Source organism: Salmo salar, chromosome ssa09 (genome assembly GCF_905237065.1).
Source record: "Salmo salar chromosome ssa09, Ssal_v3.1, whole genome shotgun sequence".
NCBI classification, from domain to species: Eukaryota; Metazoa; Chordata; class Actinopteri; order Salmoniformes; family Salmonidae; genus Salmo; species Salmo salar.
Window position 1 is genome coordinate 125,559,647 of NC_059450.1, and position 23,633 is coordinate 125,583,279.

The 23,633-nt window shown below is 42.5% G+C and overlaps 2 protein-coding genes and 1 pseudogene across 2 annotated transcripts in view; all 3 read right to left on the reverse strand.

Moving 5' to 3' along the window:
• Positions 1-252: 252 nt before the first annotated feature.
• Positions 253-14,959, reverse strand: kpna4 (karyopherin alpha 4 (importin alpha 3)). The gene is made up of 17 exons (XM_014214567.2): positions 14,706-14,959; positions 12,035-12,079; positions 11,607-11,696; positions 11,086-11,115; positions 10,942-10,994; positions 10,527-10,622; positions 10,139-10,224; positions 9,866-9,952; positions 9,559-9,728; positions 6,486-6,530; positions 6,167-6,298; positions 5,330-5,458; positions 3,206-3,310; positions 3,016-3,087; positions 2,724-2,886; positions 2,497-2,591; positions 253-2,383 (listed from the first exon to the last, which is right to left on the reverse strand). Exons 1-17 carry the CDS (start codon positions 14,772-14,774, stop codon positions 2,285-2,287), a joined length of 1,566 nt encoding a protein of 521 aa, XP_014070042.1. The 5' UTR covers positions 14,775-14,959; the 3' UTR covers positions 253-2,284.
• Positions 14,960-17,841: 2,882 nt separating this feature from the next.
• On the reverse strand, positions 17,842-18,261 carry LOC123744731 (ADP-ribosylation factor-like protein 14; annotated as a pseudogene).
• Positions 18,262-20,106: 1,845 nt separating this feature from the next.
• Positions 20,107-23,633, reverse strand: part of LOC106612907 (protein phosphatase 1L) — a 51,550-nt gene continuing 48,023 nt past the window's right edge. Inside the window, exon 4 of the mRNA XM_014214565.2 lies at positions 20,107-22,314. Within this exon, the coding sequence (XP_014070040.1) occupies positions 21,965-22,314 (350 nt within the window). The 3' untranslated portion in view covers positions 20,107-21,964. The remainder of the gene's footprint in view (positions 22,315-23,633) is intronic.

Genomic DNA, 23,633 nt, shown 5'->3' on the forward strand with positions numbered 1-23,633 from the left:
GACCGAGAAAAACGAATTGATACAATTTATGGGCAAGTGGCAAAATCATGCAGGCTTTAGGGATGGAGGCGTGAGCATGCGTGTCTGGGTAGATAAGATGTTTATGTAGAAAAAAATATATACACTTATGCTTAACTTCTTTCACCATAGCACTGCATCAAGGACGTTATTTTTGACAAAGATATTGAAATGCCAGATCTGATCCTAAATGAAACCTCTGAGGCAACAACACAAAAAGACAGACCATACCTGTAGGTTTCACTATTTATTTTCTTGAAGACAACCTAGCCTGTAGATCCAACTCAACAGGATAACCAACTTCTTCCATTCCATTTATTTTTTTGAAACCACATCTTTGCTAACAAGGAATGCTGCTGCTGCTAAAAAAAAAAAAACCTATGTTCAACAGAAAGGAAAGATTGTGCACCTAAATGGAAAAGAGGGGGAAGGAGCAAGGGGTTGGGAGGTACTGCAAACTTGTTCATGAGTTTTAGATTAAGGAATAAGGCTCAACATGTATAATTGAGACACCTTGTCGAGGCTAGGGGGTCCAATCCCCGATACTTACCTTTCCCCAACTCAGGGGTGCCTCAACATCAGAGGCAGAACAATTATTGCCCCCCCTTAAAAAAAAATGTTTCTCAAATTCACTAAAATGGCTCAACATGAGTTGATCATGGCTACAACTGAATATAAAACAAGATTGTGGTTGGATGATGCATATTGTTGGTGTTAGCAGGTATGATTTGAGTCTAACCACACCTTTTGAACGACTTCAGGCCTCTCACTCTGCAGTACATGTGCAAAACTGTTCAGATTAATCTTCAAATCAGAAATTTAGGTCAGTAGGGGAGGGGGAGACATGTAACATTTAAAACAGCACAGTTTACAAAAAAATAATAATTACTGTGTACACAGCCTAAAGAAACAAAAAAAAAAATGTTTTAATTAACTGTGCTATAGTTTAGTACATGCAAAGGTTATGAATCGATGTTACATAACTGCCATTTTTCATTTCCCCTTATGATAAGTCAAAGCTCAAAGCTATGGCAACAATACTGCAAAGCAGTGATTTTTGCTTCAAGAGAAAGAAAAAAACATTAAATCATGCTAGGGGAGTATATAAGTCATTTGGTTGACAATAGTCATGTCAGAATTTCACAGCATCAAACCCATATCTGGTGCAAAGGTATGGTTATTGTGGGAAGGTGGAAAATGATCCTTATCACCATAAGCAATGAAAGTAAAAGCAGGGGGGAAAAAAATAAAAATTGTACACTGGATGCAAAAAGAAAAGCCGACAAATGCATCTGAATACAATGCACCCACTGCTCCACCTGCCAAAAGCATTGCCCAGTGTTAATTAATACTAACTTAACTATTAAAACAATCAAAACCCTTATGATGTCGTCTTATTTTTTTTTTCATTTCCAAAGTTCTTCCTTTCAGGGATTTGTATCTGCCTCTTTAGAAGGCAGAATTTCTTCTTGCATTTTCCTTCGTTTGCGCTTCTCGGTTTTGTTACTCTTATGTATTTTTTTCTCTCTGCATGCGTTCACATCCAGTCTTCTTGCACTCTCCAGACACGCACACACGCCACTCGTCCATTCTCTCGCACACGCGCAGCTGGACTCTGGCCCTGCCCACCACCGCGGGGGGGAGACGCCCCATCGAGGGCCTCTGGTTGGAGGAGATGAACCTGGCTCCTCAGCACTGAGTCCAGACATTCATACACAATGGGTCCATTCACACACACGTCTGATGGCGTGGCCGATTGGGGGATGGGCGCACAAGTGGCGCCCCCTCCGGTCGGAGGACCGCAGAATTGTCATATGGTTCATCTTATGCTTGTTTTGTTGGTTTTCCTTTTGTGTTTTTGTGATTTGTTGCCTCAATTTCTTGATTTTGATGTATTTGGTTCTCCCGGGCTGACACCGCATTTTTGTTGTCATTGTAGTAGTTTTCCGTTTTAGTCGACAGCTCCAATAACATGGAAGTTACTTGGCATGTCTCAACGCATTCGATGTAGATGTTTGTTTTTTTGCAACATGTAGCCACTCACTCACACCCACTCGCCATCTCAAACTTCATTTGGGCTGGTTCCCCTGGAATGCCAAACGAAATCCACACATTTTCTCAGATAAGATGCAGCCACGGATCCCACGAGCCAAGCACAATGGATCTAATTTCTCTCACACTCTTTCGCTCTCTTTTTCTCCTAATTTGTTTAATGTTGAACAGAGTGCTGCATCGCGAACAAAACTCCAGACTCCCGAGATGCCTTCTAGAACTGGAACCCCTCTGTTGGCACGTTGGTGGAGGAATTGAAGCCGTACGTTCCCCCCTGGATCGCCTCCGGAACCAGGCTGGAGTCTTCATCAATCTGAACATCAGACAATAACAAGTTAATAATCTATACCAATAAGACATTCCCCACAATGTAGTATGCAGTACCTTCCCCAACCAAAACATGACCATATTAGTGAACTGACTTACATCATCAGATGAGAAGAACTGATCAATAATTTCATACGCCAGTTTATAGATGTCTTCATTCTCATGATTCTGGAGCTGCTCCACCTTCTCCAGACCTGAGGGGCAGGGAAGAGAGCGAGATGGCTCAGCAGTCAAATCTACACAGCCACTTAGAAACACTATACTTCAACATAAACAGTAGGTAGGAACAATTATGTTTGAGAGGTCACAGTGGGCTGGGCGCTCACCTCCACACTCCTCGATGAGGTTGGCGATGGTCTCGGCCTCGTCGTCGGCCATCTTGAGGATGTTGCTGAGTCCGTCCAGGACCACCTGCACCACCTGAGCATCCTTCACGGTCAGCAGGTTACAGAAGGGAGGGATCACCTGCTGCTGGATCAGGTACGCCACCTACAGGACCGGAGGAGAAGGGTCAGCTTTAGTGTTTACAAAATACATTTTTTACAAAGTGGCAATTTGAGTGTATGGATGTCAGGTGAGGTGTATGTGGTAAAGCGGGTAGGCCTTAGTGGAGCTCACCTGGTCCTTCCTCCCGCTAATTGTCAGGTTGCTGATGGCCCAGGCTGCTTCTTTCTGTGTTCCAAAGTCTCCCTGCAAAAACATTTGTATTAATATTTCACCAACATGAGATTCTCAGTACTGCTTCATTTTGTGTGACAGAAAGCGCTGATGAAGTGATGAATGAAGCCGTGAAACTCATGAAACAGACCTTGTCCAGAAGGTGGATGATCATGGGTACCAGGTTGGCGTCGATGACGGCCTGCACCTGCTGCTGGTTGCCTGCTGTGATGTTGGACAGGAACCACACTGCCTCCTGCAGGATGGGAGAACAGCAGTACTCAGTCTGACTACTCCTTCAAGTGTTGTGTGATAGAGGCAGGGCTTACAGAGACTGAATAAGGAGTCAGTGTGTGCATATGTCAGGAGGACTGCAGACATGATGATTAGTTCCCATGTGGAATTCAAAGGAGTGTGGACCAAGCTAGATCAGACTCCAGGGGCCTGCTCAGAGCTGAGGCTGGGCAGGGGCGGTTGTGAGGCCCTAATCATTGGCTCAGTCACTGAGGGAGAGACAGGCCTCAGATGCACTCCGATATCAGCAGAGACCCATGGATCTTCAACGCCCACTATCCTCCACCCAGAAATACTACACACACACACACACACGCACACCATACTCTACCCACTGTCCCAGACCACCCCAAAAATGTACTTAACCTGTTAGGGCTAGGGGGCAGTATTGACACGGCTGGATAAAAAAACATACCCGATTTAATCTGGTTACCACTCCTACCCAGTAACTAGAATATGCATATACTTATTACATATGGATAGAAAACACCCTAAATTTTCTAAAACTGTTTGAATGGTGTCTGTGAGTATAACAGAACTCATTTGGCAGGCAAAACCCTGAGACATTTTCTGACAGGAAGTGGATACCTGATGTGTTGTATTACCTTTAAACCTATCCCATTGAAAAACACAGGGGCTGAGGAATATTTTGGCACTTCCTATTGCTTCCACTAGATGTCACCAGCCTTTACAAAGTGTTTTGAGTCTTCTGGAGGGAGATCTGACCGAACAAGAGCCATGGAACGATGATGGCCCATTAGACACCTGGCGCGCGAGTTCATGTTGGGTACCCTCGTTCCAATACGTTATAAAAGAGTATGCATTCGTCCACCTTGAATATTATTCATGTTCTGGTTAAAAAGGCCCTAATGATTTATGCTATACAACGTTTGACATGTTTGAACGAACGTAAATATATTTTTTCCCCTCGTTCATGACGAGAAGTCCGGCTGGCTTAGATCATGTGCTAACAAGACGGAGATTTTTGGACATAAATGATGAGCTTTTTTGAACAAAACTACATTCGTTATGGACCTGTGATACCTGGAAGTGACATCTGATGAAGAGAATCAAAGGTAATGGATTATTTACATAGTATTTTCGATCTCCCCAACATGACGTCTAGTCTGTATCGCAACGCCGTATTTTTCTGGGCGCAGTGCTCAGATTATTGCAAAGTGTGATTTCCCAGTAAGGTTATTTTTAAATCTGGCAAGTTGATTGCGTTCAAGAGATGTAAATCTATAATTCTTTAAATGACAATATAATATTTTACCAATGTTTTCTAATTTTAATTATTTAATTTGTGACGCTGACTTGACTGCCGGTTATTGGAGGGAAACGATTTCCTCAACATCAATGCCATAGTAAAACGCTGTTTTTGGATATAAATATGAACTTGATAGAACTAAAAATGCATGCATTGTCTAACATAATGTCCTAGGAGTGTCATCTGATGGAGATTGTAAAAGGTTAGTGCATCATTTTAGCTGGTTTTATGGTTTTGGTGACCCTGTCTTTGAATTGACAAAACATTACACACAACTCTTGTAAATGTACTGTCCTAACATACTCTAAATTTATGCTTTCGCCGTAAAACCTTTTTGAAATCGTAAAACGTGGTTAGATTAAGGAGATGTTTATCTTTCAAAGGGTGTAAAATAGTTGTATGTTTGAAAAATGTGAATTTTGACATTTATTTGGATTCAAATTTGCCGCTCTTGAAATGCACCTGCTGTTGATGGAGTGCACCACGGGTACATAGAGGTTAAACTGCAATTTCCATCAGCTTCTTGATCCAGCTCTTCCATGGTGTGAGTACCTAACTAATAGTTGTATCCCCATTTACTGTGATTCATATAGCATTCACACTAGCACCATGTCTCTGATATCATCACCTCTAGCATGATCAGTCCCACTGACACACCTGCTGTGCTGTGGCAAGGTGAAGCGGTGTGGAGTGTGTTTCACGGCGTGTTACCTTGTTGATCTTCTCCTTGGGGTGTGTGAGGAGAGAGGGGAAGTGTCCCAGGGCGTCACAGTTGAGCACCACCTGGGTCTGTTCATCTGTTCCAGTCACTATGTTGCCCACTGCCCGCAGAGCAGCCGTCTAGAGAAACACACACAAGAGTTCCACATAGCAGTCAATACAAACAACTCCAAGCATCAATGAACATTTATGCAACTAACTAAAGTAAGCAAACCAACCAATAAATGCAACCACCACCCAAAGAATGACTTGAGTATGAATATCAGCACAGTAAGCACCAGACTGGGGATCAGGAGTAAGACCCATCCAAGTCCTAAGCAGTATCATCTAGGGTCAACTTACCTACTGCACCCTCCCCCCCCAAAACAGGCCAGAGAGGAATCCGTCTCCAGTCAAAACACTGCAGCTCAGGACAAGAGCTCTTTTCCTAACACTTGCTCCCCCCCAAACGTAACTGTACCTTGCTACCGCAGTGCACAGGTCTCCAAGTACTTGACCACCCCTAGCCACACCCCCATCAGTGTTTGCAGACCTGAAGGAAACTGATAGGGGGTAAGTAATATGATGATGCTCTACCTATCCTTCTAATGAGCATAGAGAAGCCACCGCCATATTGCTTACACACCCATCTGATTCCATCACATCTGTAAAAACAGCTATGGTAGGGTAACGGCTCAGTCCTTACAAAAGCGGTCTTCCTGAGCCCCACTGAGTAGGATGAAGCTGCTCCTAGATGCTGATCTACAGACAGTTTTGTGGTTAATGATGGGATTTGGGGAGGCTAAGCTGATCCTAGATCATGGCCCACTAGCATCTGTGTCTCCGTACCTGGACTTTGACCTCCTGGTGGCTAAGCAGGGGCACCAGGTTGGGCACGATGCCCGAGTCGATGACCATCTGAATCTGCTCGTTGCCGGCGTCCGTCAGGTAGGACAGAGCCCACACCGTGTCCACCAGGATCTACAGGGGTCAAAGGTCCCAAAAACTAAATATTGACTCTCATTCATCAACACATGGATCATATATCAATATCTGCTTGTGGCTATTAAATGTGGAGAAAAAACCCCTAACAATATTATCAATGTCAACTTTTACTATTCAGGTTGTCTCTTTCTGGATACCATCATGGAGATTCAGGAATACTCACATTAACATCAGTGTGGTGGATCAGCACACAGAGAGCTGGAAGAATCTGAGAGAGAAAAAAAAGGAGGGAGAGAGCAAGATAGTCAATGAGGGAGATGCCAACAAAATTACAGGAATAGGATATTCCCACTATGGATGTGACAACTGGACAATTTTTAAAAACAGCCTTTTTGGAGGGGGTTCTGTTAACACAAAAATATTCTTAAAATTCCATGTGAATTCTCAATGCGGGTGTGCTGCTGCCAGCAACGGTTTTCAGAGCGACCCCATCACATGGTTAGCATTGCACCTGTACTACCATTACTGTACCTCTCAGAAAGTTGGCCTTCACTTCTCATTCAACTTGTCAAAGTATTACCATACAGGACTTACAGTTGAAGTTGGAAGTTTAAATGTATTTCGCTAAGGTGCATGTAAACTCAGTTTCACAATTCCTGACATTTAATCCTCGTAAAAATTCCCTGTCTTAGGTCAGTTAGGATCACCACTTCATTTTAAGAATGTGAAATGTCAGAATAATAGTAGAGAGAATGATTTCAGCTTTTATATCTTTCATCACATTCCCAGTGGGTCAGAAGTTTACATACACTCAATTAGTATTTGGTAGCATTGCCTTTGTCCATTTGGAAGACCCATTGGCGACCAAGCTTTATCTTCCTGACTGATGAATTGAGATGTTGATTCAATATATCCACAATTTTCCATCCACATGCCATCTATTTTGTGAAGTGCACCAGTCCCTCCTGCAGCAAAGCACTCACAAAACATGATGCTGGCACCCCTGTGCTTCACGGTTGGGATGGTGTTCTTCGGCTTGCAAGCCACACCCTTTTTCCTCCAAACATAACAATGGTTATTATGGACAAACAGTTCTATTTTTGTTTCATCAGACCAGAGGACATTTCTCCAAAAAGTATGATCTCTGTCCCCATGTGCAGTTGCAAACTGTAGTCTGGCTTTTTTTATGGCGTTATGGAGCAGTGGCTTCTTCCTTGCTGAGCGGTCATTCAGGTTATGTTGAAATATAAGACTTGTTTTACTGTGGACATAGATACTTCTGTACCTGTTTCCTCCAGCATCTTCACAAGGTCCTTTGCTGTTGTTCTGGGATTGATTTGCACTTTTCGCACCAAAGTACGTTCATCTCTAGGAGACAGAACGTGTCTCCTTCCTGAGGGGTATAACGGTTGCATGGTCCCATGGTGTTTATACTTGCGAACTATTGTTTGTACAGATGAACGTGGTACCTTCAGGCGTCTGGAAATTGCTCCCAAGGATGAACCAGACTTGTGGGGGTCTACAATTTTTTTATGAGGTCTTGGCTGATTTCTTTTGATTTTCCCACGATGTTAAGCAAAGATTCTCTGTGTTTGAAGGTAGGCCTTGAAATACATCCACAGGTACACCTCCAATTGAATCAAATGATGTCAATTAGCCTATCAGAAGCTTCTAAAGCCATGATATCATTTTCTGGAATTTTCCAAGCTGTTTAAAGGCAGTCAACTTAGTGTATGTAAACTTCTGACCCACTGGAATTGTGATACAGTGAATTATAAGTGAAATAATCTGTCTGTAAACAATTGTTGGAAAAATTACTTATGTCATGCAAAGTAGATGTCCTAACCGACTTGCCAAAACGATTGTTTGTTAACAAGAAATTTGTGGAGTGGTTGAAAAACGAGTTAATGACTCCAACCTAAGTGTATGTAAACTTCCGACTTCATCTGTAACTGCTGTTGCTTGCCTTTCCCTGTCATTTTCCCAACTGTTAATGATGATGACGTACGTAGTGGTGGCGAGTCATCTCCAAAATAATTGATTCCAACTCCTTGCACATTGACTCCCATTTCCGATTGTCAAGATTAGATTCCACTAGGAACTCGACTCCTAAGATTCAGTATTTTTGGAACGGCGGAGACGGATTAGTTGCCGTACTTCCGAGAACACAAACACGAGCTAGCGAGGGACGGAGAGAAAGGGGAGGGGCACAGTATAGGCAGGTCGCCCACCAAGCCAAGCTGTATCTCACAATGTTTGGGGCTTGCCATGTCTCACAACTTCAGTAAAGCAGGGCCCATCATCACTGAATAGGTTAGGATATTGAGATGGAACACTTCGCTCTCTGACGGTCACACACAGTATCTGCGTGGGTTCACTTCACGCCATTCACAGGGTGGTAGCCAGGGCACCAAAACAGTGGAGAGCCTTGAGCAAAAATTGACCCACTATATGCTGTTTACTTTCTGCATCTACTTCATATCACCGAGTCTACCTTCAAATTACACAACTTAAATGTATTAAACTTATATAGCGTGATTCAGTACATACAGAAATCTGAAACGGATTTAAAGCAACAACAAAACAAGCAAATTAAAAACAACATAATCATCATGAGTTGATCGACGGACAAGAGACTGAAGGTTGAGAAAGTTCATGGCTTGAGTGAGGTCAGCGGAGGGAGGAGGAGGGCGTCCAAGGGGAGAGCCTTTATAGCCCATCATCTAGTTAGGCTAGAAGACTGAAAATAATATGTTTTGTGATAACTGAACTGCGATTGTTTTCGATTAGGGATTCTTCTTAGCGATAAGGATCCAAATTTCCCACGCCTTTTTTATAAGGGGCTTGTGGCAGTTTAGAGACATGGTCCAGTATTATCCAGCAGTGGTGCCTCTTCCACAGACATGCCGCTCTGAGCACTAAATCAGCCCTCATTTCCCCAGCTTAGGAGCACACCTGCTGGGTACTGACTAATCCTGCTCGCTCCCTCCCTCCATTCATCCCACTGACAACCAGCCAACTACTGATCAATTCCTCCATCTCTCACATGAGGGGAGAGTGACATTGGCAGGAAACAGGAATGTACAGCAGGAGCTAGGAGGATAGACAGATGGTTACATATACCCCAGGGACACACACTTTACACTACTGTAAATAATGCTCAGATTCAACAACACACTGACAGAGAGAGATTCAGAGACAAACTAACAGAGCCAGTAACTCCTGGATAGTGTCCTCAGGTCATTTTGCCAGGACAGTGACCATAACTCAGGTGGCATACACACTCCCTCTCTTACCTCCTGGATGGTCTCCATGGGTGGCGGTGGGTCCTTGTGGCGGCAGAGGTTGACCATGACCCAGGTGACGTTACGGAGGAAGGTGATGGGGATAGAGGGGCTGATGAAGGACAGCAGGGGCTTCACCACGCCCAGACTGATCACATAGTCCCTGCACTGGGGGCCATCGCCTACGAACAGACGGTTTCAAACACTCACCGATAATGCCTCGAGACAAACATCAGAGAATCCCTGAGCCATTCCTAAAAAAAAAAAATCTGCCTCCATTGTTAGTGTCCCAGACACATAGTGAAGGATCCAGACTCACCTATGATGTTGCCCAGGGCCCAGACCGCCTGTTCACACACGTTCTGGTGAGGAGAGTGCAGCAGCCTCAGGAACAGAGGCACAGCATCTGCAGGAGAGGAAGTACTCTCAATATTCAATAGCTAACTCAATCACCAAAGACCACAAATAATCTACTTTTCAGGGTCACATAAACAACAAATCCAAGACTTGGTAGGCATGACGATCGAAAATCCCACCTAGCCCCCAGAGAGTGCTGGCAGTGGTAGCACCGAGGTCGTGAGCTGGTACTTACTGGACTGGACCACTGCCTGGGTCTGCTCTGAGGTTCCTGAGGCAATGTTGGTCAAAGCCCAGGCAGCTTCAAACTGTAGAGATGGACTGGAGGCAGGAGTAAGATGAGGTAGAAAGAAAAAAGGGTAGAGAGAGAAAGAGAGGGGAGGGATAAAGAAACAAAGAGTGATGAAACGAGAAATGGAAAGGGTTATGGTAATACGAGGGTTATGACAATCCTCACATCTGATTCTAGAAAATCCTGACATTTGCACTTTCATCATCATCTGAAAAGATCTGTTCTCAGTGCAATGATGCTTAGCATACATTCACTGCAGCAATGCTTAGGTCACAACCACTGTTGTGTTATGCAAGACAGAATATCTATAACAAAGTAAAGCCCTGCTTACTTGTCATCTCTGTCCAGACAGTGCACCAGGATGGGGAGAATGCCAGACTTGATCAAGTCATCTATGGGAGGGTTACGGTCACTAGACAACAGCTTCCTGCAGAAGAAAAAGTTATTATTTCACACAATTGCACTTAAGATAGTCAAAACACACTGAAACACAGACACAAAATAAAGGAATGTGAAATGTAGACATTGAGCTGTTGCGCAACACCGGTGCTGTTGAGTACAGACACGTCATAGAAATACAATCGCACAACGCTTACACAAAACCGGTGACAATGACGCAGCATGCTCGCCGGAAACCATGAAACAATTAACTGCACAACATTCTAGAGATGGTTTTTGGAACCATGTTTGAGTGTGCATCACCATGGCAACCAGCAGAGCCGGGTGTAGGAGGAGAGAGTTCCTACCTTGCAGCCTGCACGGCACTCAGCTGAACTCCCTGGTTATCACTGGTGGCATTCTGCAACACAATAGCACACAGGGGATCACATACATGGGAAGGAAATCAGTGTCGAAGACATTTTTCAAACATGGAAGTGAGATGCACTTACTTGTACTATTGCTTCAAGAGAGGTGTTTTGCTGCAAGATAAAAGTAGGTACTTGGTTAGGGAACAATTTTATTTTGCCAATGTCAAACACGGCCAGAGGTATTGTCATGCGTTTGTTTGCACTGTGGCCACACCTCAGGGTAATTAGTCAGGTCTTAAGAGGCAGTCCTGACCGGGAAAAATAAGTCAGAATGTATGGAGACACTAACCAGTCCCTGAGGAGTGTCAACATGGATAAAACTTTGAATGTCACAAATCATTACAAAAAAAACGGGGGAAAAAAGAATGAAAAAGAAAAAAAACAGTACAGTCGATATTCATCCTATTTAGTTCATATTTTTTACTGCAACAGCAAGAGGTCCCCTCCCATTTGATTTGGACTGCATGTGGATATCTTTTAGCTAACAGTTCTAGGAACTCAGTCTTACCATAGATCTCAATCCCCTGTTAATTCCCATCAGTCATTACTTCAAGGAAGGACAGAAAGATGCTTTTTCAAAGTATTTGAACAGAGCCACGTACCGATCTGAAGTCTCCGTCGGCATCAGAGTCCTCACAGATGTCCTCGTGGGGCACGTTTCTCCTCTTCAGAAGGTGCTCGTCCCTTTTGTTCTGCATAGAGCAGGGCAAGGCAGCCGTCTTAACATACATGTATCAGCATGGCAACATGCTCAACTACTAAACAGGAATTTTAAAGGGGATACTTCGGGATGCTAGATAGACTTCCAGTCATAGCGCTATGGGTAACGCTAGTTAGCATTGGCTCGCAAAACTACCTTCAGACAGGACACAGACATACAAATGGTATCCACAAGTTCATCGGACTCTGGGGAAGTAGTTAAAGAGCCTCAATGACAAATCCCGAAGTATCCCTTTAAACTCATCTTCAATAACCTGATTGAAATGCATTTGTATCTTGTCTGACAGATTAAAGGAAAGTGAATGATTACCTTGCGCAGTTCCACCACCACCTCCGTCCTCTGTCTTCTCATCGTCTATAGGGGAGGAAACGCATACATTAGCCTAGTCCAAATATACACTGTGTGCCTGATTGTTTGTTGATACTTCCACAAGCCCAAAACATAAATGAGATGTTTATCCTCCCAATATGAAGAGATGACGACATCCGGTGTACTCATGCCTAGAGCTGTTCAGAGTCCAATTGTTCATTCGTTTCCATCCACAGCCATGGATGGCACAGTGATAGAAGCAGCCTGTTATACCGATGCCTGAAATCACCAGCTCACACTCAAATTATGACACTGACACGATTTCCATATAGACTGACTTACCACAGATCTCAACTGCTCCAGGGCTGGTGTTTTGTATGTTATGGTTCATGTTAATATTGGGTGGTAATACGAGGGACCATTGTCAAGCACCTGATTGACAGACATTACATTTTTGATAAGGCCTTATTAAGTAATTTGCTGTCATAACATACTGGCCTTTGGCCATTTGTCATGATCGGATGAATTTCTATTCTTCCTTCGGTCTAGAAGGGCACTACCCATTTCCTCCTTAGAAAATGCTTATATTCCCTCTCCACAGTGAAGTGGGAGACAGTTCAGCACTTCTATCATGTCTTGGTGTGATTTAGCCTAGTTATGCACACTAGTTGTTATTCAAGAAATATGCTTGTTCCCGCCGCACACAATGCCCCTGCCGTTAACTAGCCATATTACTTCATTAAAAAGAGGCAGGCACTTGTTGTTAAACCGGATACAAAGACAACATGATTTCCTGACCATCTAGCTGAAACACCATAACACATAGGCCTAGCTGGTATAGGTGTTCCTCTATCATCTGTTTCCCTTGCCTATAATCATGTTGCTTCCACTAGTTTGAACTGAAAATGTAGCTAAGTTGAAGAAGCCTTGGGTGTTGGTGTGATGCCCTCTCCCCCAGACCGTTCCAGATGGGGTGCAAACTAGCTTTGGGACACATCATCAGGAGTCTGTATTAGTTGGACTCCCAGAGTGTAAAATAACCCTACCACGATATAGCCTGCTTAACCCCCAAAAAAACATTCCCTGTCAACAAATGCATGTGTATAATCTCTAGGAACTCTACATACCAGATGTAAAAGTGAAATGTGTCCCTGCTATCAAATAAACGTCTGAATCCAACTTTCGTCTGAACAGCACCATATTCCTGTTTAGTTAGACAGTGGGCTGCCATTAGACCACACACACACACACACACACACGAGACTTGCTACCACAGTACACAGCATGAATATTGTGCAGTTCGGTCAAAAGTTAGATTAAGATTTTTATTTGATAGCGAGGGTAACATTTCACAATATATCTGATAAATAGAGTTCCTAGAGATTATACATATGCATTTGTCGCCACCCACTAGAACGATTTACAACTAAGGGAGTCCAACCAATAGACTGACTCCGGTGTTGTGTTCCAAAACTAGGGAAAACACTGGTTAGTATAATGTAACGTTAATGTTAAACTCTCCTACACTTGTTGCCTATCCATCTACCTCACAATGGTTATAACTTACGTTATGGGTCTGCCAAGGCCTGTAAAGGGGGCCTGACCAGCTAAATTCCGCCGTTGTTTTGATGAGCTACGCTAGCAAGTTAGATACTAACCTAGCTACCGTCAATGGGTACTGGCTAGCTAGATATAGTGTTAACGACCCTGGGTTTATAAACGCGGATTTCGGCTCTGCCGCTTGAGCATGCTTTTGGGGCACAGTCGATAGCGCGCTGGACTTCGGGCTAGAGGGTCGAGGGTTCGAGACCTGCTCCTTTAAAATAGTTAAAGAATTGTCGCTAAGGACGCTGCTAACTAGTATAAGGTAAACATTTACCATTACATTTGACACTACAAACTACGAATATAAAGTTCAATGACAAATGCAGTAGGGTGGTTAACTTAGCTGACCAGCTAGCTAGTATAGTTGAGGTTCTTACTGCGTAATTTTCTCTTTGAGGTCATTAGTTATCTAGCCAACGTTACCTACTAGTTTCAACATTGTATTGGCTACTTTGATATAACTAACGATGTATACCATCTGATAATTGCGTATAAATTAGTTAACTAGCAAAGTACAACATTAGTCGGGGATGGGTGGTACTATAACTGGCTAACTAACGTTAACTAATCCAAACCACTGAGACGGCTGACTAGCGCTGTTGTTTGAAAGGGATACGAATCTCGTTTAGTTAATCAAATTATCCCCCGAAAAGATGTGGTTAGGTATGTCAATTCCAAACCTCAACACCAAAGTCGATGGGCTGTCTGACACAGGTACCTAACTACATTTCAGATGACAGTCGAATAGAAAATCTAGCTATATCGAACAGCGTGTTTGCTATCACGGCCTGTAGTTAGCTAGCTAGCTTAGATGGAACTGGAAGTCATTGCTAGTTCGGTTAGCATGGGACGTTTCACGTGTTGATGGTTACTTTTATTCAGGTTCAGAAAGTCGGGTGGATTGATAGAAATTACTTGATCTATTTGACGATCAGATAAGGCCTGGTTTGGGCTGGGTGCAAAGTTCCAGATCCTGAAAATTACAAACGACGTCACACAGCGCAGCCCCAAACCACAAAATAGCGCATACGAAAAAGGACCCCTCGACGGAATCAGAATACTTTACCTCCAAATCGCGACCCTTGTTCTTGAAATTCTTCAGCCGCTGGTTGTCTAGTTTCTCGTTGTCAGCCATATTAGCAATTTTAGCTATATTTTAACACCGTTAGAAATTAATTAGCTAGCAGCTACCCCTTTCAAGTTCTTTTTTTCTCAGGCCTTTCAGTTACCGGACTGTTTTTTGCTGGTCTGTCCGCGGTGCATACTGGGAATGCCGGTGGTAGAGGCACAGCCTCGCTCTGGCGTAGAAGGGTGGGGAATTCCCCTTATTGCTCACTCATTGGTCTTGCGAAATAGGTTATTATTCTATTAAACCCTCACTAGGTTGCGCTGTGGTAGTTCAGACCACCACACTGTATCTCCGATTATTATTAGCAATAAATTCTACAAATAGTGGGCATGAAAGTTATTCTATAGTCTCATGATTGAGTAACGTTAACGTTATGATCTGTCAATGAGTCCATTCTGGTAAAGCGTTAGACCTTAATAGTTACTAGTTCTATACTGATATATAGATATCGATATAGACTAATTCCATATCGCTGCCCATCAGTAATACATATCAAGTTATGTTTTAATGACTTTTGGACCCTGAAACTATCAATAGTAATCACTATGGCAACAATCATAAATGTCGCTAGGCACCAACTGCCAATGTCAAATGTCAAGTTTTATTTAACTTCACAATCTTTTATAATTACAATATTACGCACAAGGACAACATACGATATACTAAATTACACAGCATATCTATATCCATTAATACATTAACGTTAACAATGTGAATGGACATTCAGAATAGGCTACAAGCAGATAGCTAGTAACATTACAACAGTAAGTTAAAGTTAGTCGTTAACGCTAGCTATGACTTATAATTAGCGAAAGTAAGATATTTATACCATCAAATATGTTGTTTTCAACATAAAACAACTATGTTGTGCATTATAGTGAGCTTCGTAGTGTATAGGCATACATACCTGCAGGTCCATTTGCTAAACACAATTAATATTTCCAGGGAAATGCCAGTTGTCTAAAGTGCAAAGTTCTCCAGTTTTATCAAAATAATGTTGTGTCCCAGAGAAAAACACTTATGTATATTCTAGAATGTTGAACATGGAACAAAAACTAAATAGGATGTTACAGAGCCAATTCCAATTGAACTGTATGGGACATACCATTATGGAAGCACTGTTTTGGGACATATTTATCATTCTAATCCACAGATACTACACACTATTTTGAGATCTCTCAATCAGTGTATTTGGTATAGGCCTACTACTACTTTTACTAAACTTGTAATTTCTAAACCACAGCGACTGAAATGACACTTAACAAAGAGTTAAAGTTAGTTACAGAGTGGGTGGCAAGGAATAAGTTAGCCCTAAATATTTCTAAAACTAAAAGCGTTGTATTTGGGACAAAACGTTCACTAAACCCTAAACCTCAACTAAATCATGTAATAAATAATGTGGAAATTGAGCAAATTGAGATGACTAAACTGCTTCAAGTAACCCTGGATTGTAAACTGTCATGGTCAAAACATATTGATACAATAGTAGCTAAGATGGGGAGAAGTATGTCCATAATAAAGCACTGCTCTGCCTTCTTGACAACACTATCAACAAGGCAGGTCCTACAGGCCCTAGTTTTGTCGCATCTTGACTACTGTTCAGTTGTGTGGTCAGGTGCCACAAAAAAGGACTTAGGAAAATTGCAATTGGCCCAGAACAGGGCAGCATGGCTGGCCCTTGGATATACACAGAGAGCTAATGTTAATAATATGCATGTCAATCTCTCCTGGCTCAAGGTGGAGGAGAGATTGACTTCATCACTTGAATTTATGAGAGGTATTGACATGTTGAATGCACCGAGCTATCTGTCTGAACTACGGGCACACAGCTCGGACACCCATTCATACCCCACAAGACATGCCACAAGAGGACTCTTCACAGTCCCCAAGTCCAGAACAGACGCACATTACTACATAGAGCCATGACTACGTGGAACTCTATTCCACATCAGGTAACTGATGCAAGCAGTAAAATTAGATTTAAAAAAAACAGATAAAAAACACCTTATGGAATAGCGGGTACTGTGAAGCAACACAAACTTAGGCACAGACACATGCATACACACACATGATAACATACATACACATGGATTTAGTACTGTAGATATGTGGTATCGGTGGAGTAGGGGCCTGAGGGCACACAGTATGTTGTGAAATCTGTGAATGTATTGTAATGTTTTTAAAATGGTATAAACTGCCTTAGTTTTGCTGGACCCCAGGCAGAGTAGCTGCTGCCGTATACTTAAAAAATGACAAGGAAATGCAGAAATTCACACTTTTGAACAATCAGCAAAAGTGCAAAATACTAGCTTTCAGCGTGAGATACGTTATGATCTCAAGTTTGTTTGGAGAGTCTTGTTCCCTTATTCAAGTATGAGTGGGTCAGAATGAACCAACACTGGGCATTCTGAATCTTCTCCTACTCTGCTCAACATAATCCTGAAGAAGAATACAAAATAATCCAAGGGAGATTATTATACCCATCCACAGGGTTTTATAGTCACTGGTCCTAGCTGCAGCCCAGTCCTTTTGTCTTGGTCATCATCGTTATGGCTTTGGGTTTCAGTTGTTTTATTGTGTTCTTTATATCCTCCCGAGTGTCGCAGTGGTCTAAGGCACTACAGACCCTGGTTCGATTCCGGGTTGTATCACAACCGGCCGTGATTGGGAGTCCCATAGGATGGCGCACAATTGGCCCAGTGTCGTCCGGGTTATAGTTTGCCCCGGGATAGGCTGTCATTGTAAATAAGAATTTGTTCTTAACTGACTTGCCTAATTAAATAAAGGTTAAAGAAAAATAATCTATATTTATATCCGCCTCAGTCTGCTTTAGCGAAGTCTTCAACAGATAGGCAACCCTTCTGAAGCCTTCCAGGCCCAAACCAGTCCTCCCAGAGCACGGCTGGACAAACCTGTCCCTGTGCCCACACCCTCCTCAGGTCCAACCTTTGGGTGATCTCCTGTGGGCTTGCTGAGGTCCTGCTTAATGGCTAGCACCACCAGAGGAACACTCTTTAGACTCCTGCTCCTCAGCACCTGTTGGGTGAAAAGATCAGTATACACATTATTATACCCAATAACAACATGGCCCAATATGACAAGAAAGAGAACTGGATATGACCTGTAATTTATTTACATTCATGCATCAGGATTTGGCTGAATTGTATAAAGTTTTACTATGAATAAAAAATGATTACCCGATGGAGCTCTTTGCCTCCTCCAGACGCCTGCGGTCCCAGCTGTCCACCACAAACACCAGGACCTCCGTGCCCAGGTAGTGGTGCTTCCGGTGGGGCGTCATCCTCGGCTGGCCTACCACGTCCCACATGGTCAACCCCAGACCCCTCGCCTCCGTCTCCAGCATCTCTACTCGCTGTACTTGAGCGTGTAGAGCAGGGTGGACTTCCCCGCGCTGTCCAGGCCCAGCATCACAATCTGAGCCTGCTGAGCATGCTTAGACCCATGCAGTCCCATGCTCAACCCAAACACAGGTCCTGTTGTCTGGAGAAGAAGGCTGGCTTGTGTTATTGTTGCTGCCTCAGCTCTGTGCAGCAATGCCCTGCCCTGCCTGCAGTTACTTTGTGCTCTGCTCTGTAAGCTCTGGTTGTTTCTGAGCTCTGGCTCGGATGAATCCCCTCTTATAAAGGCAAGGTGCAAATATGAATGGCTTATGTACCCCTCCCCCCGTTTTAGGAAGATGCCCAAGTCATTACGCAGCTTTCAGCTGGTGATGGTTCAGGTTAGAGCCTCTCAGTGTCTTCTATGACTATTGCACCGCTGAGAGTCACCTGCTTCAGGTCATCACACTCAGCAGGAAGTCCTTTTTAGGGTGTAGAGGGGTCTGTGTTCCTTCCTGAGTGACCTTCTCCTGGAAATGGCATCAGAGTGACAGTTTTAGACCAATAGGTCATGGGTACTCATCTGGCCTGTATGGTTAATTGGTTACATCATATAATTACAGTATCTTTGAAGCCACAACATGCCAGACCAGCCCTCCGTCACAACAAAACCATTTAGCGAAGTTGGCTGAGGGTGTTGATTCCAGGCAGCATAGCATGAGATAACTTTCATAGTCCTCCATATAAATAGGCTGGTCTATTGTTCAAACATAAATGTCATGATTAGGATCACCAGTATAAATCATATAGTAAATCATATTAATTGTATATCATAGGCTATATCATAGGCTATATCATTTATCTACACGGAACAAAAATATGAACAACATGTAAAGTGTTGGTCTCATGTTTCATGAGCTGAAATATAAGATCCAAGAAATGTTTAATAAGCGCAAATAGCTTATTTCTCTCAAATGTTGGCACAAATGTGTTTAAATCCCTGTTTAGTGAGTTTTATCATTTGTCAAGATAATCCATCTACCTGACAAGTGTGGCATATCAAGAAGCTGATTAAATGGCATGATCATTACACAGGTGCACATTGTGCTGGGAACAATAAAAGGACACTCTAAAATGTGCAGTTTTGTCATAATGAGGGTGTGTGCAATTGGCATGCTGACTGCAGGAATGTCTACCAGAGCTGTTGCCAGATAATTGAATGTTCATGTCTCTACCATAAGCCACCTCACAGTACGTCCAACCGGCCTCACAACCGCAGACCACGTGTAACTACCCCAGCCCAGGACTTCCAGATCCGGCTTCTTCACCTGCGGGATCCTCAGAGGGAGGGAGGATGAGGACGAATATTTCTGTCTGTAATAAAGCCCTTTTGTGGAGAAAAACTAATTCTGATTGGCTGGGCCTGGCTCCCCAGTGGGTGGGCCTATGCCCTCCCATGGCTGCACTCCTGCCAAGTCATGGAAAATCTATAGATTAGAGCCTAATGAATTTAAATTGACTGATTTCCTTTTATGAATTTAGCAAAATCTTGGAAATTGTTGTACGTTGCATTTATATTATTGTTCATTATAGATAGTGCAGTTCAAAATGCTGAAAACAGGGCACATGAGTTGTCAGATCAAAAAAACAATCACAATGAACAGTAGATTTATAAAACAAATAATTACAAATTTATAAAATACATAAAGCCCATTATAAATAATTCAAAGTACACCTTAATGTAAAGTGTTACCTGGATTTACCCAGTCAACATCTACCACCATGTGTCCCATTTACCGTACGAAATCAAATCAAAAATACCATACAAAACAAGTGCTAGTGACAAAGCAACAGGTGGCATGATCAGGCTTCTTTAGGCCACTCACCAGCACTATCAAGCTTGGTCATTGAAATACTCTATTGCAGCGCTCTCAAAATCAATCAAATATAATTTCTCAACATCCGTTTTTTTCTTCCATGAATAAAGACAAAAGACAATGTTATGATCATTAATCCTTTTATTGTCATCATCCGTTTGATTTTATCTTAAAATTCACATATTTCTTTTTTTACAGTTTCTTAAATTCAACAAAAACAAATAAAGTCCACAAACATACATTACTTTGGAAGAATGTACAACTGAAAAAGCACATAAAAACATACTAATCTAGTACATACTGCTTTTGTTAATCTACCAAAGAGTTGGTGCATTGCTTTCTTCATTGCAGATGTGAAGGGGGAGGATAACATGGGAACAGCATGTACATTCATGTTACACTTCCTCGTCTCATGGAGACCTCTGTGATGGTATTATATACGTGACATATGATATCTACATGCGATGTGAATGGCATGTCAAACGTTACATTAGAAACCAAGGAGTTCATTTTGGCAACAAATGAGGAAATGTATATTTAAAAAAATAAGGCAACAAGTACATATTTCATTCAAAGGCTTCATATTACGTTTTGAGTCCGTCAGTTGACAGAAATAAACTTTAAAAGTTAACTGTACAATATGACAGGCAGTGACAGGGATGGTCTTTTTTACTGTGTACTCTCCCACACCAGAGAACCCTGATGTAGAGGGAGCATGAGACCATAGAACTAAACCCAACTTCAGAAAGACAATCGTCTGCCAATGATAAGAATAAAGACGTGTAGACTATTCAAACAGTACAATGCCATCGCGCCTGTGAAAATCTATTTGTATACTTAATTTAAAAAGACTGACATAACAATAACAGCATGGCGCAAACATTTGTGCAACTATTGTCAAAGTGCCACTCATTCCTAAATCAGGGTTAACTGGAGATTAGAGTTATAGAAATGCATTCTGGGCAGATGGTTATACACAGATTGTTGTTGACAGACAGGCATAGATGACATCATTAGTAGTTTGCATAAATGAGGAAAGGAATATTATATTTAGTACCAATAAACTTCAGAACTTCAAAATACAGTTGCAATTTTCAGTGCAGTCATTTGGGGGTACTCAACTGCAGGTCAAAAATCAACATGGAGATCAGGAGCTGACTGGTGAGCCGACAGACAAGATGGAATGTTTAGAATGATAGAACAATGTTAGAAATCAAGGGGGGACAGTGAAGCATCAAACTGAATGTGATTTCTATAAGACTCATTTGATATGAGGACTGCAGAGCATGTACGTATCTCCTAATGCCATTTAAATCCAATCGGTCACATTGTCTGTTTTATTGCCCCCCCCCATGCCAGACAAAACAGAAGAGAACACAGTTAAGTTCGTCTCGTCTTAGCTCTCTTTAAAACAGACAAAGTATTTAGCCCCTCCGGCTAACCAAACAGGTGCCCAGTTACCGATGCTCTGATGTATGTAAGCACCAATAAGATGAGACATCTGCTGATAAAGGTTCTCTCAGAGATGTACAAATCACTGCCTCGACTTCAAATTATGTCAATATCTCGGTGTACCTCTTATGCAAAACAGTGACTCAGTGTCGGGGGGAAAAAAATTGTGGAATGTATGGATTCACTACTGTAAGTCGCTCTGGATAAGAGCGTCTGCTAAATGACGTAAATGTAAATGTAAATGTGTCGGGCCTGGAGGATATGACTGCTTAAAAAAACTAAAACATAAATGACATGTTATCTAGATTGAAGAAAAAAAACTAAACAAGTGACTGATGGAGAGAGTGAGTGAATTTGTAAGTGTACGTTTTAGTGTTTGCATCATGTGGTGAACGGCTAATTTCTGTAAATATCTTCGATACAAACAGTTCTCGCTCCAAAAACTGCGGGCTTGTTTTGTCTTTTCTCTTAAACCTATACATACAGTACATATACAATATAGATTTCTTGTTTGGATGCATCAGTAGGTCTACTGCTCTGTGGCCTTGCCACCAGCACCTTTAAACTTGACCACCATGACGGTTATGTTGTCTGGGCACCCGCGGTAGAAAGACTGCAGGACGATGCTCTTGGCACCAAAGTGGGGTTCGTCGAGGCGCTCTTTGATGAAGCGTATGGCCTCCTCGTTGCTGAACGCATCCCACAGCCCGTCCGATGCCAGGATCATAAACTCTGGCTGCAGCTTATCTAGGTCAAAGGTCATGATGTCAGGGTCAGGGATGACCACATTCAGGTTCTTCAGAGGGTAGTCGCCCAGCGAGCGAGACATGGCCAGGATGCCCTGAACACGCCACGAACCGTTGAAACTGATGAAGCCACCTGGAGGGGGGAGGATGGGGAGAGAGAGGGATGACCGAGAGGACAAGAGAGGAGAAACCGATGGCTTTTAGTTACAGCAGACGGGATGAAGAGGTAAAATACATTGTGTTCCTAAGCCCATGAGCAGATCCATGAATCTTCATCAACAGTATCAAGCCTTTCAAGTGAAGGGTGAAAAATAAATCTATGGATCCGCGCACCAAACCTTTCTTCGGTTTAACGTCTTTTCACTGACAGAATGGTTTATATTGGACAGTTCACATACTGAAGTTCAAAGGTAAAGCAGAACAATAAACAGTACACACAGAGGTCTGCGCAGCCCATCCTGTGTGTCTCTGTGTTTGTATTCTCTCCCACTGCCAGAGCACCAGATAATTACCCATGAAGAGGAATCAGAATAACACACTGGATAAAAGGCTTTACTTGGAAGCCATACTCAACGGGAGGGAAACAGGGTTACCCTTAACTTGAACCCTGCATCATAATAGCTATGTCATAATAATGACAGAGCAGATGTAGACAGTCATGGCAGCTGGTGTGAACTTATGACCACTGACACAGTTATTTAAGTCAGTTACTGGAAACCGCTAGCCAACGAGCTTACCCAGTTTGTGTGTAATTTGCTGTCATTACTTATTTGCAGCTCCACTACCCACAGCAACCTGTAGATGGTGAGCTGAGGACAGCCACCAATAAGAGTAGTGTGTCCTACTTGATTTGTTACTCATTTGACTGAAGGCTAAATTTAATCAAAATCACGTTCACATAAAGGAGATTATGAAACAGTATTAAAATGATAATTACATCACAGGCCAAAGGGCTCTATAGACATTTTTGGGGCTTTCTTGAGGAGTGCATTCCATTCCTCACTCACTGGCCCCCCTGATCTATATATATCTATATGTAAATAAGAACTTGTTCTTAACTGACTTGCCTAGTTAAATAAAGGTAAACATACATATATATATATATATATATGTTTACCTTTATTTAACTAGGCAAGTCAGTTAAGAACAAGTTCTTATTTACAATGACGGCCTAGGAACAGTGGGCTAACTGCGTTGTTCAGGGGCAGAATGACAGATTTTTACCTTGTCAGCTCGGGGATTTGACTCACCAACATTTCGGTTACTGGCCCAACGCTCTAACCACTAGGCTACCTGGGGTTAGAGCTATAATGAAATCAAGGAAACATTAAGATAATATTCTGAGATCAAGGTCGTGGGAATAGTCATGGATACAGCTCCTGATTATAATTTTTTTTTAAATCTTCATTTGGAAGAGGCTTGGTTTCTACACCTCAGTATAGCTACAATATA

Excerpts from the sequence above, each read along its gene's own strand:
- kpna4 (XM_014214567.2), bottom strand. The coding sequence starts at position 14,774 with ATGGCTGACAACGAGAAACTAGACAACCAGCGGCTGAAGAATTTCAAG. Across the intron at positions 6,531-9,558 it reads CCATGGAGACCATCCAGGAG|ATTCTTCCAGCTCTCTGTGT; the intron begins GTAAGAGAGGGA and ends TTTCTCTCTCAG. Across the intron at positions 2,384-2,496 it reads AGTTCTTCTCATCTGATGAT|ATTGATGAAGACTCCAGCCT; the intron begins GTAAGTCAGTTC and ends TCTGATGTTCAG.